Source organism: Oncorhynchus mykiss, chromosome 13 (genome assembly GCF_057628025.1).
Source record: "Oncorhynchus mykiss isolate SJ-2025 chromosome 13, ASM5762802v1, whole genome shotgun sequence".
In the NCBI taxonomy this organism is placed as follows: Eukaryota; Metazoa; Chordata; class Actinopteri; order Salmoniformes; family Salmonidae; genus Oncorhynchus; species Oncorhynchus mykiss.
The window spans coordinates 14,187,501-14,205,749 of NC_143034.1; the positions used below are offsets into that span (position 1 = coordinate 14,187,501).

The 18,249-nt window shown below is 42.8% G+C and overlaps 1 protein-coding gene across 4 annotated transcripts in view; it reads right to left on the minus strand.

Moving 5' to 3' along the window:
- The window catches only part of pkd1a (polycystic kidney disease 1a), a 144,825-nt gene that overhangs the window by 97,049 nt on the left and 29,527 nt on the right, over positions 1-18,249 (minus strand). For all 4 annotated transcript variants that reach the window (XM_090195271.1, XM_090195272.1, XM_090195270.1 and 1 more), the window contains exons 5-9: positions 16,578-16,741; positions 16,137-16,384; positions 13,244-13,504; positions 10,998-11,166; positions 10,538-10,724 (exon numbers count right to left, since the gene is read on the minus strand). In XM_090195271.1, coding sequence (XP_090051397.1) covers positions 10,538-10,724; positions 10,998-11,166; positions 13,244-13,504; positions 16,137-16,384; positions 16,578-16,741 — 1,029 coding nt within the window. The remainder of the gene's footprint in view (positions 1-10,537; positions 10,725-10,997; positions 11,167-13,243; positions 13,505-16,136; positions 16,385-16,577; positions 16,742-18,249) is intronic.

Consider the following 18,249-nt stretch of genomic DNA (forward strand, 5'->3'; position numbering starts at 1 on the left):
GGCAGGTGTCAGTAGTTGTCTCTGATTGAGAATCATACTTAGGTAGCCTGGGTTTCCCTGTGTGTTTGTGGGTGATTGTTCCTGTCTCTGTGTTTGCACCAGATAGGACTGTTTTAGGTTTTCGCACGTTTGTTGTTTTGTTAGTTCATTAATGTACAGTTTCTTTATTAAAGACCATGAATAGAAACCACGCTGCGTTTTGGTCCGCCTCTACTTCACCACTAGAGAACCGTTACAGAATCACCCACCACAACAGGACCAAGCGGCGTGGTGTCAGGCAGCGGCAGCAGGAGCAGCGCGAGGAGTACTGGACATGGGAGGATGAGTTGGATGGTAAAGGGACCCTGGGCTCAGCCTGGAGAATATCGCCGCCCCAAAGAAGAGCTGGAGGCGACGAAGGCGGAGAGGCGCTGGTATGAGGAGGCAGCACGGCGGCGTGGATGGAAGCCCGAGAGTCAGCCCCAAAAAATGTCAGGCACCGTGTTATTTCATGTCTAGTTCCTTAAAGAACATGAATAACCACCACACTGCATTCTGGTCCGCTTCTCCTTCACCACAGGAAAACCCTTACAAGCATTCTAGTTTGCTCTGTTTTTTTTGTTAATTCTTTCCAATGTATCAAGTAATTATCTTTTTGTTTTCTCATGATTTGGTTGGGTCTAATTGTGCTGTTGTCTTGGGGCTCTGTAGGGTGTGTTTGTGTTTGTGAACAGAGCCCCAGGACCAGCTTGCTTAGGGGACTCTTCTCCAGGTTCATCTCTCTGTAGGTGATGGCTTTGTTATGGAAGGTTTGGGAATCGCTTCCTTTTAGGTGGTTGTAGAATTTAACAGTTATTTTCTGGATTTTGGTAATTAGTGGGTATCGGCCTAATTCTGCTCTGCATGCATTATTTGGTGTTCTACGTTGTACACAGAGGATATTTTTGCAGAATTCTGCATGCAGAGTCTCAATTTGGTGTTTGTCCCATTTTGTGAAGTCTTGGTTGGTGAGCGGACCCCAGACCTCACAACCATAAAGGGCAATGGGCTCTATGACTGATTCAAGTATTTTTAGCCAAATCCTAATTGGTATGTTCAAATTTATGTTTCTTTTGATGGCATAGAATGCCCTTCTAGCCTTGTCTCTCAGATCGGTCACAGCTTTGTGGAAGTTACCTGTGGCGCTGATTTTTAGGCCAAGGTATGTATAGTTTTTTGTGTGCTCTAGGGCAACAGTGTCTAGATGGAATTTGTATTTGTGGTCCTGGCGACTGGACCTTTTTTGGAACACCATTATTTTGGTCTTACTGAGATTTACTGTCAGGGCCCAGGTCTGGCAGAATCTGTGCATAAGATCTAGGTGCTGCTGTAGGCCCTCCTTGGTTGGTGACAGAAGCACCAGATCATCAGCAAACAGTAGACATTTGACTTCAGATTCTAGAAGGTTGAGGCCGGGTTCTGCAGTTCTTTCTACTGTTCTAGTGTTGAAGAAGAAGGTGGGGCTTAAACTGTAACCCTGTCTCACCCCAAGGCCCTGTGGGAAGAAATGTGTGTGTTTGTTGCCTATTTTAACCGCACACTTGTTGTTTGTGTATATGAATTTTATAATGTCGTATGTTTTACCCCCAACACCACTTTCCATACTCATGCCAAATTGAGTTGAAGGCTTTTTTGAAATCAACAAAGCATGAGAAGACTTTGCCTTTGTTTTGGTTTGTTTGGTTGTCAATTAGGGTGTGCAGGGTGAATACGTGGTCTGTTGTACGGTCATTTGGTCAAAAGACAATTTGACATTTGCTCAGTACATTGTTTTCACTGAGGAAATGTACGAGTCTGCTGTTAATAATAATGCAGAGGATTTTCCCAAGGTTGCTGTTGACTGATTGAGCTGATTTCTGACGTGCTGTTCCTTCTTTTTCCGTAGTGTATTTCTGTATTGTTTTAGTGATTCACCATAGTGAAGGCGTAGACTCAGGTTTTCCGGGTCTCTATGTTTTTGGTTGGACAGGTTTCTCAATTTCTTTCTTAGATTTTTAGCATTCTTCATCAAACCATTTGTCATTATTGTTAATTTTCTTCGGTTTTCTATTTGAGATTTTTAGATTTGATAGGGAAGCTGAGAGGTCAAATATACTGTTAAGATTTTCTACTGCCAAGTTTACACCTTCACTATTACAGTGGAACTTTTTACCCAGGAAATTGTCTAAAAGGGATTGAATTTGTTGTTGCCTAATTGTTTTTTGGTAGGTTTCCAAACTACATTCCTTCCATCTATAGCATTTCTTAATGTTACTCAGTACCTTAAGCTTTGATGCCTCATGATTGAGTATTGCTCTGTTCAAGTAGACTGTGATTTTGCTGTGGTCTGATACGGGTGTTAGTGGGCTGACTGTGAACGCTCTGAGAGACTCTGGGTTGAGGTCAGTGATAAAGTAGTCTACAGTACTACTGCCAAGGGATGAGCTGTAGGTGTACCTACCATAGGAGTCCCATCAAAGCCTACCATTGACTATGTACATACCCAGCGTGCGACAGAGCTTCAGGAGTTGTGACCCGTTTCTGTTGGTTATGTTGTCATAGTTGTGCCTAGGGGGTATATGGGGGAGTGAATGCTGTCACCTGCAGGCAGGTGTTTGTCCCTCTGTGTGCTGAGGGTGTCAGGTTCTTGTTCGGTTCTGGTATTTAGGTCGCCACAGACTAGTACATGTCCCTGGGCCTGGAAATGATTGATTTCCCCCTCCGGGATGGAGAATCTGTCTTCATTACAGTATGGGGATTCTATTGGGGGGATATAGGTAGCACACAGGAGGACATTTCTCTATATGTCTCTCTCTCTCTCCCTCTCTCTCTCTTTCCCTCCCTCCCTCTCTCTCTCTGTCTCTCTCTGTCTCTCTCTCTCTCTCTCTGTCTCTCTCTGTCTCTCTCTCTCCCTCTCTATCTCTGTCTCTCTCTGTCCCTCTCTCTCCCTCTCTCTCCCTCTCTCTCTCTCTGTCTCTCTCTCTCCTTCTCTCTCTCTGTCTTTTTCCCTCCCTCTCTCTCTCTCTCTCTGTCTCTCTCTCTCTCTCTCTCTCTCCAATTGGTTGTATCTCTTTCGCTGGCTGTTATACACTCTCTTCTCTCGTTACACACTCACACCCATTTCTCTTGTTATTTTTCAAATGTCTCTACCGCTTTCCCTCTCTCTCTTTTCGTCTCGCTTTCTCCTATTCTCGATACACACACACACATTCTCTTGTTATTTTTCAAACTTCTCTCTGTAGGGCTCCAGCAGCCAAACACTCACATCTGGAGAAAACTAGAACTGAGGAAAATAGAGGGGAGAGAAAATGAGGTCTTTGTGCCAAAAAGAAAACAATGAAGAAGTGAGTTCTTACATAAGATGGAGAGGAGAAGAGGAGAGGAGAGGAGAGGAGGCAGGAGAAAGAGGAGAGGAGGCAGGAGAAAGAGGAGAGGAGAGGAGAGGAGAGGAGAGGAGAGGAGAGGAGAGGAGAGGAGAGGAGAGGAGAGGAGAGGAGAGGAGGAAAATAGGAGAGGAGAGGAGAGGAGAGGAGAGGAGAGGAGAGGAGAGGAGAGGAGAGGAGAGGAGAGGAGAGGAGAGGAGAGGAGAGGAGAGGAGAGGAGAGGAGGAGGAGGAGAGAAGAGGAGATGAGGAGAGGAGAGGAGGAGAGGAAAAGGAGAGGAAAAGAGGAGATGAGAGGAGAGGAGAGGAGAGGAGAGGAGAGGAAGAGGAGAGGAGGAGAGAAGAGATGAGGAGGAGAAGGAGAGGAAAAGAGGAGAGGAGAGGAGAGGAGGAGAGAAGAGGAGATGAGGAGTGGAGATGAGGAGAAGGAGAGGAAAAGAGGAGAGGAGAGGAGGAGAGGAGAGGAGTAAGAGAGGAGAGGAAGAGAAGAGGAGATGAGGAGAGGAGGAGAAGGAGAGGAGAGGAGGAGAAGGAGAGGAAAAGAGAGGAGGAGAGAAGAGGAGATGAGGAGAGGAGAGGAGAGGAGAGGAGGAGAAGGAGAGGAAAAGAGGAGAGGAGAGGAGGAGAGGAAAAGGAGAGGAAAAGAGGAGATGAGAGGAGAGGAGAGAAGGAGAGGAGAGGAGAGGAGGAGAGGAGGAGAGGAGAGGAAGAGGAGAGGAGGAGAGAAGAGGAGATGAGGAGGAGAAGGAGAGGAAAGGAGATGAGGAGTGGAGATGAGGAGAAGGAAAGGAAAAGAGGAGAGGAGAGGAGGAAGAGAGGAGAGGAAGAGAAGAGGAGATGAGGAGAGGAGAGGAGGAGAAGGAGAGGAGAGGAGGAGAAGGAGAGGAAAAGAGAGGAGAGGAGAGGAGAGGAGAGGAGGAGAGAAGAGGGGATGAGGAGAGGAGAGGAGGAGAAGGAGAGGAAAAGAGGAGAGGAGAGGAGGAGAGGAGGAGGAGAAGGAGAGGAAAAGAGGAGAGGAGAGGAGGAGAGGAGAGAAGAGGAGGAGAGAAGAGGTGGAAGAGGAGGAGAGAAGAGGAGGAGAGAAGATGAGAGGGGGAGAGGAGAGGAAAAGAGGAGAGGAGAGGAGGAGAGGAGAGAAAAGGAGATGAGGAGAGGAGGAGAGAAGAGGAGAGGAGGAGAGAAGAGGAGGAGAGCAGAGAAGGAGGAGAGAAGAGGAGAGAAAAGAGGAGAGAAGAGTGTAGTCTGTAGTCCATCTATACTGTAGAGATTCAACCAGATAGACTGCAGTCCATCTATACTGTAGAGATTCAACCAGGTAGACTGTAGTCCATCTATACTGTAGAGATTCAACCAGGTAGACTGTAGTCCATCTATACTGTAGAGATTCAACCAGGTAGACTGTAGTTCATCTATACTGTAGATGTTCAACCAGGTAGACTGTAGTCCATCTATACTGTAGAGATTCAACCAGGTAGACTGTAGTCCATCTATACTGTATGTTCAACCAGGTAGACTGTAGTCCATCTATACTGTAGAGATTCAACCAGGTAGACTGTAGTCCATCTATACTGTAGATGTTCAACCAGGTAGACTGTAGTCCATCTATACTGTATGTTCAACCAGGTAGACTGTAGTCCATCTATACTGTATGTTCAACCAGGTAGACTGTAGTCCATCTATACTGTAGAGATTCAACCAGGTAGACTGTAGTCCATCTATACTGTAGATGTTCAACCAGGTAGACTGTAGTCCATCTATACTGTAGATGTTCAACCAGGTAGACTGTAGTCCATCTATACTGTAGAGATTCAACCAGGTAGACTGTAGTCCATCTATACTGTATGTTCAACCAGGTAGACTGTAGTCCATCTATACTGTAGAGATTCAACCAGGTAGACTGTAGTCCATCTATACTGTATGTTCAACCAGGTAGACTGTAGTCCATCTATACTGTAGAGATTCAACCAGGTAGACTGTAGTCCATCTATACTGTAGATGTTCAACCAGGTAGACTGTAGTCCATCTATACTGTAGAGATTCAACCAGGTAGACTGTAGTCCATCTATACTGTAGAGATTCAACCAGGTAGACTGTAGTCCATCTATACTGTAGATGTTCAACCAGGTAGACTGTAGTCCATCTATACTGTAGAGATTCAACCAGGTAGACTGTAGTCCATCTATACTGTAGAGATTCAACCAGGTAGACTGTAGTCCATCTATACTGTAGAGATTCAACCAGGTAGACTGTAGTCCATCTATACTGTATGTTCAACCAGGTAGACTGTAGTCCATCTATACTGTATGTTCAACCAGGTAGACTGTAGTCCATCTATACTGTATGTTCAACCAGGTAGACTGTAGTCCATCTATACTGTAGAGATTCAACCAGGTAGACTGTAGTCCATCTATACTGTATGTTCAACCAGGTAGACTGTAGTCCATCTATACTGTAGAGATTCAACCAGGTAGACTGTAGTCCATCTATACTGTAGAGATTCAACCAGGTAGACTGCAGTCCATCTATACTGTAGAGATTCAACCAGGTAGACTGTAGTCCATCTATACTGTAGAGATTCAACCAGGTAGACTGTAGTCCATCTATACTGTATGTTCAACCAGGTAGACTGTAGTTCATCTATACTGTAGATGTCCAACCAGGTAGACTGTAGTCCATCTATACTGTATGTTCAACCAGGTAGACTGTAGTCCATCTATACTGTAGAGATTCAACCAGGTAGACTGTAGTCCATCTATACTGTAGAGATTCAACCAGGTAGACTGTAGTCCATCTATACTGTATGTTCAACCAGGTAGACTGTAGTCCATCTATACTGTAGATGTCCAACCAGGTAGACTGTAGTCCATCTATACTGTAGAGATTCAACCAGGTAGACTGTAGTCCATCTATACTGTAGAGATTCAACCAGGTAGACTGTAGTCCATCTATACTGTAGAGATTCAACCAGGTAGACTGTAGTCCATCTATACTGTAGAGATTCAACCAGGTAGACTGTAGTCCATCTATACTGTATGTTCAACCAGGTAGACTGTAGTCCATCTATACTGTAGATGTTCAACCAGGTAGACTGTAGTCCATCTATACTGTATGTTCAACCAGGTAGACTGTAGTCCATCTATACTGTAGAGATTCAACCAGGTAGACTGTAGTCCATCTATACTGTATGTTCAACCAGGTAGACTGTAGTCCATCTATACTGTAGAGATTCAACCAGGTAGACTGTAGTCCATCTATACTGTAGATGTTCAACCAGGTAGACTGTAGTCCATCTATACTGTAGAGATTCAACCAGGTAGACTGTAGTCCATCTATACTGTAGAGATTCAACCAGGTAGACTGTAGTCCATCTATACTGTAGATGTTCAACCAGGTAGACTGTAGTCCATCTATACTGTATGTTCAACCAGGTAGACTGTAGTCCATCTATACTGTAGAGATTCAACCAGGTAGACTGTAGTCCATCTATACTGTATGTTCAACCAGGTAGACTGTAGTCCATCTATACTGTAGATGTTCAACCAGGTAGACTGTAGTCCATCTATACTGTAGAGATTCAACCAGGTAGACTGTAGTCCATCTATACTGTATGTTCAACCAGGTAGACTGTAGTCCATCTATACTGTATGTTCAACCAGGTAGACTGTAGTCCATCTATACTGTAGAGATTCAACCAGGTAGACTGTAGTCCATCTATACTGTAGAGATTCAACCAGGTAGACTGTAGTCCATCTATACTGTAGATGTTCAACCAGGTAGACTGTAGTCCATCTATACTGTATGTTCAACCAGGTAGACTGTAGTCCATCTATACTGTATGTTCAACCAGGTAGACTGTAGTCCATCTATACTGTAGAGATTCAACCGTCTGTAGACTTTTTAACAGCATACCCCCCTCTTAAGAGCAGAGCCTCAGCCCTCAGATTAATGATGGGCGTGGAGCAGTGAGGCAAACACACACACACACACACACACAGAGTGAACTGTGGAGGACTCCTCCTATGGTTGTGGTGCAGCTGTGTTTATATGACTGGTAGAGACCAGAACAGAGAACCCTCTGTGTGTGTGTGTGTGTGTGTGTGTGTGTGTGTGTGTGTGTGTGTGTGTGTGTGTGTGTGTGTGTGTGTGTGTGTGTGTGTCCTACAGAGAACACACACCCATCACAGAGCCAGTCTGCACGTGGACCAGCTAGACCAACACTTCCTCTACACATTCTAGAACATATCACACTTCCTTTACACATTCTAGAACATATCACACTTCCTTTACACATTCTAGAACATATCACACTTCCTTTACACATTCTAGAACATATTACACTTCCTTTACACATTCTAGAACATATCACACTTCCTTTACACATTCTAGAACATATCACACTTCCTCTACACATTCTAGAACATATTACACTTCCTCTACACATTCTAGAACATATTACACTTCCTTTACACATTCTAGAACATATCAAACTTCCTTTACACATTCTAGAACATATCACACTTCCTCTACACATTCTAGAACATATCACACTTCCTTTACACATTCTAGAACATATTACACTTCCTCTACACATTCTAGAACATATCACACTTCCTCTACACATTCTAGAACATATCACACTTCATTTACACATTCTAGAACATATCACACTTCCTCTACACATTCTAGAACCTATCACACTTCCTCTACACATTCTAGAACATATTACACTTCCTCTACACATTCTAGAACATATTACACTTCCTTTACACATTCTAGAACATTTCACACTTCCTTTACACATTCTAGAACATATCACACTTCCTCTACACATTCTAGAACATATCACACTTCCTTTACACATTCTAGAACATATTACACTTCCTCTACACATTCTAGAACATATCACACTTCCTCTACACATTCTAGAACATATCACACTTCCTTTACACATTCTAGAACATATCACACTTCCTCTACACATTCTATAACATATTACACTTCCTCTACACATTCTAGAACATATTACACTTCCTTTACACATTCTAGAACATATCACACTTCCTTTACACATTCTAGAACATATCACACTTCCTCTACACATTCTAGAACATATTACACTTCCTTTACACATTCTAGAACATATCACACTTCCTCTACACATTCTAGAACATATCACACTTCCTTTACACATTCTAGAACATATCACACTTCCTCTACACATTCTAGAACATATTACACTTCCTTTACACATTCTAGAACATATCACACTTCCTCTACACATTCTAGAACATATCACACTTCTTTTACACATTCTAGAACATATCACACTTCCTTTACACATTCTAGAACATATCACACTTCCTCTACACATTCTAGAACATATCACACTTCCTTTACACATTCTAGAACATATCACACTTCCTTTACACATTCTAGAACATATCACACTCCCTTTACACATTCTAGAACATATCACACTTCCTTTACACATTCTAGAACATATCACACTTCCTCTGAATATATTTCCTCATTCCTCTGACGGTATAAAACCTTCTAGCTGTACAGTCAGGACCACCCACTGATGTCAGATACAATCCTCTGTGTTACAACTAATTACAACTCATTTCTTCTGAACTGCTACTAGCGCTGAGCAATTAACTGACATTTCTGTTATTCTTATTAAAAAAATGGAAACAACTACTTTACCAACGTCGGTTCAATTATAATATTTTCTGCTCAATGCTCAGTTTCTCTAGAGATAAATCAGATCAAGGCCAAACGATGTGATGTAGTAGGGAGTTGTAGTTCCCAACAGGCCAATATTCTACATATTTCATATATTTAAAAATACAAAATTGATCATACTTATAATCATATATATCATATAATCATACATGGATGATTTCTGCATTTTAAAAGTTACATGTCTGGAAAAAAAACATTTTGGGGACTTTGTCAACAACGGACGAATGAAACAAACACCACAAGATTGTTTCTTTAAACAGAAAGACAAGATGGAGGAAGATAGACGAGGAGAAAAACAAGAACAACCAAAACAAGAAATAAACTAAACAGTAGAGTGTCTATTACACAACCGACCAACAGTTTGGGGTCACTTAGAAATGTCCTTGTTTTTGAAAGAAAAGCACATTTTTTGTCCATTATAATAACATCAAATTGATCAGAAATACAGTGTAGACATTGTTAATGTTGTAAATGACTATTGTAGCTGGAAACGGCTGATTTTTAATGGAATATCTACAGAGGCGTACAGAGGCCCATTATCAGCAACCATCACTCCTGTGTTCCAATGGCACGTTGTGTTAGCTAATCCAAGTTTATCATTTTAAAAGGATAATTGATCATTAGAAAACCCTTTTGCAAGTATATTAGCACAGCTGAAAACTGATTAAAGAAGCAATAAAACTGGCCTTCTTTAGACTAGTTGAGTATCTGGAGCATCAGCATTTGTGGGTTCGATTACAGTTTCAAAATGGCCAGAAACAAAGAACTTTCTTCTGAAACTCGTCAGTCTATTCTTGCTCTGAGAAATGAAGACTATTCCATGCGAGAAATTGCCAAGAAACTGATGATCTCGTACAACTCTGTGTACTACTCCCTTCACAGAACAGCGCAAACTGGCTCTAACCAGAATATAAAGAGGAGTGGGAGGCCCCGGTGCACAACTGAGCAAGAGGACAAGTACATTAGTGTGTCTAGTTTGAGAAACAGACGACTCACAAGTCCCCAACTGGCAGCTTCATTAAAAGTACCCGCAAAACACCCGTGTCAACGTCAACAGTGAAGAGTCGACTCCGGGATGCTGACCTTCTAGGCAGAGTTGCAAAGAAAAAGCCATATCTCAGACTGGCCAATAAAAATAAGCCTTTGAACATGTGTGTGTGTATATATATATGTATGTATGTATGTATGTATGTGTGTGTGTGTGTGTGTGTGTGTGTGTGTGTGTGTGTGTGTGTGTGTGTGTGTGACTATGTCTCACTGTAGGAAGCCATAAACAGAGAAACAGATAGAGATCTACACCAGCCAACTTAATGTGTGACAACACACACACACACACACACACACACACACACGCACACAGACACACACACACACATACACCAGCCCCCCACCCCTCCTCTTCCCACTACTCACTGTGTGACTCTGTCTGCCAGCCGTCTGCGTAGCGGGTCAGTGCGGACCACGGCCAGGTCTCCCCCTGTAGAGGAGCACTGTCGCCTGGCCTCGGACCAGCTGAACTCCCCTGGAACCAACTGGAAGCACTGGGACGAGTCCGTAACACTGCATTGGAACACTGCATCCCTGGGACAGTATGGAGTGGCTGGGGGGGGGGGGCATAGACAGGGGGTGGACGAGAGGAGAGAGATCCATGTTGTTGTAAATACTGTGCTGTTTCTATGTGCCATTTCCTTCCAGATATGTGTGTGTGTTTCTGTGTGTGCGTGTGTGTGTTTCTGTGTGTGTGTGTGTGTGTGTGTGTGTGTGTGTGTGTGTGTTTCTGTGTGTGTGTGTGTGTGTGTTTCTGTGTGTGTGTGTGTGTGTGTGTGTGTTTCTGTGTGTGTGTGTGTGTGTGTGTGTGTGTGTGTGTTCTGACCTCTGGCGGCCTCCTGTCCGTCCTTAGTGATCCTCCAGTCCACCGCCACGCCCTCGCCCCCCCAGCTGACCAGTCTTACCGCCAGGCTCTGATTGACTACGGTCAGCGGTGGGCAGTGCAGCTCCAACCGAGGGGGCAGAGTCACTCTCACCTCCCTGCGTGCACACACCTGGACACACACGTGCGAGCACACACACATATTCTGGTAAATTCACACACATCCAAGCATGGGTTTTTGTGTATTGTGTGTACTGTACAGTGGTGCAAAAAAGTATTTAGTCAGCTACCAATTGTGCAAGTTCTCCCACTTAAAAAGATGAGAGAGGCCTGTAATTTTCATCATAGGTACACCATCAACTATGACAGACAAAATTAGGAAATAAAAACCAGAAAATCACATTGTAGGATTTTGAATGAATTTATTTGCAAATTATGGTGGAAAATAAGTATTTGGTCAATAACAAAAGTTTATCTCAATAATTTGTTATATACCCTTTGTTGACAATGACAGAGGTCAAACGATTTCTGTAAGTCTTCACAAGGTTTTCAGACACTGTTGCTGGTATTTGGCCCATTCCTCCATGCAGATCTCCTCTAGAGCAGTGATGTTTTGGGGCTGTTGCTGGGCAACATTTTGTTTCTGGTGTCCTTTGACAGCTCTTTGGTCTTGGCCATAGTGGAGTTTGGAGTGTGACTGTTTGAGGTTGTGGACAGGTGTCTTTTATACTGATAACAAGTTCAAACAGGTGCCATTAATACAGGTAACGAGTGGAGGACAGAGGAGCCTCTTAAAGAAGAAGTTACAGGTCTGTGAGAGCCAGAAATCTTGCTTGTTTGTAGGTGACCAAATACTTATTTTCCACCATAATTTGCAAATAAATTCATAAAAAATCCTACAATGTGATTTTCTGGATTTGTTTTCTAATTTTGTCTGTCATAGTTGAAGTCTACCTATGATGAAAATTACAGGCCTCTATCATCTTTTTAAGTGGGTGTCACACCCTGACCATAGTTTGCTTTGTATGTTTCTATGTTTTGTTTGGTCAGGGTGTGATCTGAGTGGGCATTGTACGTTACATGTCTAGTTTGTCTATTTCTATGTTTGGCCTGATATGGTTCTCAATCAGAGGCAGGTGTTAGTCATTGTCTCTGATTGGGAACCATATTTAGGTAGCCTGGGTTTCACTGTGTGTTTGTGGGTGATTGTTCCTGTCTCTGTGTTTGCACCAGATAGGGCTGGTTTAGGTTTTCTCACGTTTATTGTTTTGTTAGTTTATTCATGTATAGAGTCTTTATTAAAGAAACATGAATAACCACCACGCTGCGTTTTGGTCCGCCTCTCCTTCACCTCAAGAAAGCCGTTACAGTCGGAGAACGTGCACAATTGGTGGCTGACTAAATACTTTTTTGCCCCACTGTAACTTACAGTGTACAAGACTAAAAAGATTTTCAGCTCTTTAACATTCAAGGTAAGAACGATAGAATTACCTCTAAAATTAGAGAATGATAGAATTACCTCTAAAATGATAGAACGATAGAATTACCTCTGGAATGAGAGAATGATAGAATTACCTCAAATGATAGAACGATAGAATTACCTCTGGAATGAGAGAATGATAGAATTACCTCTAAAATGATAGAATGATAGAATTACCTCTGGAATGAGAGAATGATATAATTACCTCTAGAATGATAGAATGATAGAATTACCTCTAGAATGATATAATTATCTCTAGAATGATAGAATTACCTCTAGAATGATAGAACGATAGAATTATCTCTGGAATGATAGAATTACCTCTAGAATGATAGAACGATAGAATTATCTCTAGAATGATAGAATTATCTCTAGAATGATAGAATTACCTCTACAATGATAGAACGATAGAATTATCACTAGAACGATAGAATTACCTCTACAATGATAGAACGATAGAATTATCACTAGAACGATAGAATTACCTCTAGAATGATAGAACAATAAAATTACCTCTAGAATGATAGAACAATAAAATTACATCAAGAATGATAGAATTACCTCTAGAATGATAGAATTACCTCTAGAATGATAGAACAATAGAATTACCTCTAGAATGATAGAACAATAGAATTACCTCTAGAATGATAGAACTAAATAATTACCTCTAGAATGATAGAATTACCTCTAGAATTATAGAACAATAGAATTACCTATAGAATGATAGAACAATAGAATTACCTCTAGAATGATAGAACTAAATAATTACCTCCTTGGGTCCGGCCCAGGCGGTGACACTGACAGGGTAGCGCCCAGGGACGGCGTATTTATGACGCGTCGTCATGTCGACCGTTTCCGTAGCGTTGACCCGGGGTGAAAGGTCACCGAAGTCCCAGGAGAGGGTGACAGGGGTCACCGAAGAGAGGATAGACAGATGAGCGGAGGAGTGGACGCTGACGGGAGGGAAAGGAGGGAGAGACGCAGCGAAGTCCACCACAAAGACGTCATGGGCCAACGTCCAACCACATTCCTTTAACCAAATCAGAGCAAAGTTGGAGTTAGTCCCACCACACTGCTTTAACCAATCAGAAGACAGCTACATTTAGGATCACAGTTGGATCACTTTGTAAATCCCAATACAGAGCTGCTACATCTGTACTGTACGTTACTATGGACACTGCCTTCAGAAAGGATTCATTCCCCTCGACTTATTCCCCTTGACTTATTCCCCTTGACTTATTCCCCTTGACTTGTTCCCCTTGACTCGTTCCCCTTGACTCATTCCACATTTTGTTGTGTTACAGCCTTTAAAATTGATTTTATTTATTTTTTTCTCACCCAGCTACACACAATACCCCATAATGACAAAGGTAACACATGCTCTTACATCATTTTGCAAGTTTATTGAAAATGAAATGCAGAAATATATAATTTTCTGAAGTATTCACACCCCCTGAGTCAATACTTTGTAGAAGCACATTTGGCAGTGATTACAGCTGTGAGTCTTTCTGGGGAAGTCTCTAAGAGCTTTGCACACCTGGATTGGTAGTGATTACAGCTGTGAGTCTTTCTGGGGAAGTCTCTAAGAGATTTCCACACCTGGATTGGTAGTGATTACAGCTGTGAGTCTTTCTGGGGAAGTCTCTAAGAGCTTTGCTCACCTGGATTGGTAGTGATTACAGCTGTGAGTCTTTCTGGGGAAGTCTCTAAGAGCTTTGCACACCTGGATTGGTAGTGATTACAGCTGTGAGTCTTTCTGGGTAAGTCTCTTAAAAGCTTTGCTCACCTGGATTGGTAGTGATTACAGCTGTGAGTCTTTCTGGGGAAGTCTCTAAGAGCTTTGCACACCTGGATTGGTAGTGATTACAGCTGTGAGTCTTTCTGGGTAAGTCTCTTAAAAGCTTTGCTCACCTGGATTGTACAATATTTGTTCTGTCAAGTTGGTTGTTGATCGTCGCTAGACAGACATTTTCAAGTCTTGCATTAGATTTTCAAGCCGATTGATGACAAAAACCTGTAACTGGGCCTCCCAGATGCATTCAATGTCATCTTGGTGAGCACCTCCAGTGCGGATGAGTTTTAGGTTACTGTCCTGCTGAAAGATGAATTGATCTCCCAGTGTCTGGTGTAAAGCAGACTGAACCAGGTGATTGACTCAATCCTCCAGGATTTTGCCTGTGCTTAGCTCTATTCCATTTCTTTTCATCCTAAAAGAAACTCCCTAGTCCTTGCTGATGACAAGCATAGCCATAACATGATGCAGTAACCTAAAAAAGAGTGGTACTCGGTGATGTGTTGTGTTGGATTTTCCCCAAACAAAACGCTTTGTATTCCGGACAAAGTAAAGAAAATTGCCACATTTTTTGCAATTTTACTTTAGTGCCGTATTGCAAACAGGAAGCATGTTTTAGATTTTTTTTTAAATGTAACAGAACTTTTCACTGTCATTTAGGTGAGTATTGTGTAGTAACTATGTTGTTGATCCATCCTCAGTTTTCTCCCATCACAGCCATTAAACTCTAACTGTTTTAAAGTCACCATTGGCCTCATGGTAAAATCCCTGAGCAGTTTCCTACCTCTCCGGCAACTGAGTTGGGAAATACCGCCTGTATCTTTATAGTGACTGAGTGTATCGATACACCATCCAAAGTGTAACTAATAGCTTCACCATACTCAAAAGGTACATTCAATGTATTATTACATACACATCTACCAATATGTGCTCTTCTTTGTACTGGAAAACCTCCCTGGTCTTTGTGGTTGAATCTGTGTTTGAAATTCACTGCTCGACTGAGGGACCTTACAGATAATTGTATGTGTGGGATACAGAGATGAGGTAGTCATTCAAAAATCATGTTAAAGGTTATAATTGCACACAGAGTGAATCCATGCAACTTATTATTCAACTTGTTAAGCATATTTTTATGACTGAACTTAAGTCTGGTCGTAACAACGTGGTTGAATACTTATTGACTCAATACATGTCCGCTTCGCATTTTTAATTAATTAGTAAAAAATGTCAAAAAACATAATTACACTTTGACATTATGGGTTATTGTGGGTAGGCCAGTGAAATAAATTCTCAATGTAATCCATTTTAAATTCAGGCTGTACCACAACCACATGTGGAGGAAGTTAGAATTCAGGCTGTACCACAACAACATGTGGAGGAAGTTAGAATTCAGGCTGTACCACAACAACATGAGGAGGAAGTTAGAATTCAGGCTGTACCACAACAACATGTGGAGGAAGTTAGAATTCAGGCTGTACCACAACAACATGTGGAGGAAGTTAGAATTCAGGCTGTACCACAACAACATGTGGAGGAAGTTAGAATTCAGGCTGTACCACAACAACATGAGGAGGAAGTTAGAATTCAGGCTGTACCACAACAACATGAGGAGGAAGTTAGAATTCAGGCTGTACCATGTGGAACAAGTCAAGGGGTGTGAATAATTTCTGAAGACACTGTATATGTACTAATGTAAATAGTTTTCAATAATAAAGTCACCAGGAAGTTATAACAAAAACAAGGAAGTAATCAGGAAGTTATAACAAAAACAAGGAAGTAATCAGGAAGTTATAACAAAAACAAGGAAGTAATCAGGAAGTTACAACAAAGAAAAAGGTAATGAGGAAGTCGTTAGCCAGTCTCCGTCCACCTTCATGACGTGAGGCTTGGTGCAGGCAGCAGAGCACTGAGCTTCACTGATGCGGTTGGGTTCATAGTTGGTGCTGCAGAGACACTCCCTCCGGGCCCCCAGGCCCCCGTAGCGTTGGGAGGCCCCGTAACACACAGAGTTACACTCCTCCCGGGAGAAGTTACCCGGCGTGGATGAAGAGAAGATGACCAGCTCACTGCCTCCTCCGCTGTGGTCACTGTCCTCCAGACAGGCTGCATAGTTCAGACCTGGTTAAACAAGACATTAATCAATCAACCAATCAATCAAGCAATACATCTAGAAATGAATGAATTACAACAACTGTGTGTACTGTTCTCCAGACACACAGTTCACAGTTCACAGATCAATCAATTCAACAATTACTGCTACGTGTGTGTGTGTGTGTGTGTGTGTGTGTGTGTTTCTCTCTCTCAGTCTTACCGCAGGTGAGCAGTGACACGTTGAGTAGTGGTTGGTGTCTCAGGTCAGGCGGTTGGACACAGAGCATGTTCTCTGGGTGACGCACCCGCACTCCCCTCTCCTGAAGCCAGCTCACCAGACGAAACAACTTACAGTCACACACAAACGGGTTGCTGCTTAAGTCACTGTGGAGGGGGGAGGGAAAGAGAGAGGGAGGGAGGAGAAAGGGAGGGAGGGGTGGGTGGGTGGAGAGAAGAGAGGGAGGGATGGGAGGAGAGGGAGGGAAAGAGAGAGGGAGGAGAATGGGAGGGAGGGATGGGAGGGAGGGAAAGAGAGAGGGAGGAGAGGGATGGGAGGAGAGGGGGAGGGAGAGAAAGAGATAGGGAGGAAGGAGAAAGGGAGGAGAGGGATGGGAGGAGAGAAGAGAGGGATGGGAGGAGTGAAGAGGAGGGGGAGGGAGGGAAAGGGAGAGGAAGGGAGGAGAAAGGGAGGAGAGGGATGGGAGGAGAGAAGAGAGGGAGGGAAAGAGAGAGGGAGGAAGAAAGGGAGGAGAGGGATGGGAGAAGAGAGGGAGGGATGGGAGGAGAGAGGTGGATGGAGGGGAGAGAGAGTTGGACAGGGTTGGGTACAGACAGTTAAGAGAGAGGAAGAAGAGGGAGTGAGAGACAAGGGAGAGAAGAGAGGGAGGAGAGGGATGGGAGGAGAGAAGAGAGGGAGGAGAGGGGTGTAATTAACAGTAGTGTTCTTTGTGTGAGAGTGAGTTCATAGTGGAATTCTAAACATCAGAGAAATAACAGAGAGATCCTACCAACACATTCTCTCTCTGTCTAGTTTAGTCTCTGTTTCAGTTGGAGATGTAAACAGAGAAATAACAGAGAGATCCTACCAACACATTCTCTCTCTGTCTAGTTTAGTCTCTGTTTCAGTTGGAGATGTAAACAGAGAAATAACAGAGAGATCCTACCAACACATTCTCTCTCTGTCTATTTTAGTCTCTGTTTCAGTTGGAGATGTAAACAGAGAAATAACAGAGAGATCAAACCAACACATTCTCTCTGTCTATGGGTGGGTACAGTCTATGTACATTGAAGCGATATGACCTGAGGGGTGTGGTATATGGCCAATATACAGCGACTAAGAGCTGTTCTCACAGTCTGATATACCACAGCTGGCAGTCAGTCAGCATTCAGGGCTCCAACCAGCCAGTTTATAATGAAGTACATACCACATAGAGACAGACAGTATAACATCATGACTGAGATGAAAATGTTTCATAATCACACACCTAACCAGAAAGAGAGAAAGAGAGAGATAAAGAGAGGACAGAGAAAGAGAGAGAAAGAGAGAAGAGAAAAAGAGAAAGAGAGAAGACAGAGAAAGAGAGGACAGAGAAAGAGAGAACGAGAGAAAGAGAGGTTAGAGAAAGAGAGAACGAGAGAAAGAGAGGACAGAGAAAGAGAGAACGAGAGAAAGAGAGGACAGAGAAAGAGAGAGAACGAGAGAAGAGAGAAAGAGAGAAGACAGAGCAAGAGAGAACGAGAGAAGACAGAGAAAGAGAGAAGACAGAAAGAGAAGACAAAGGGAGAAAGACAGAAAGTCAGAGAGAAAGAGAAGATGTGTGACCTGTTGCCACAAGAAAAGGGCAACCAGTGAAGAACAAACACCATTGTAAATACAAAACATATTTATGTTG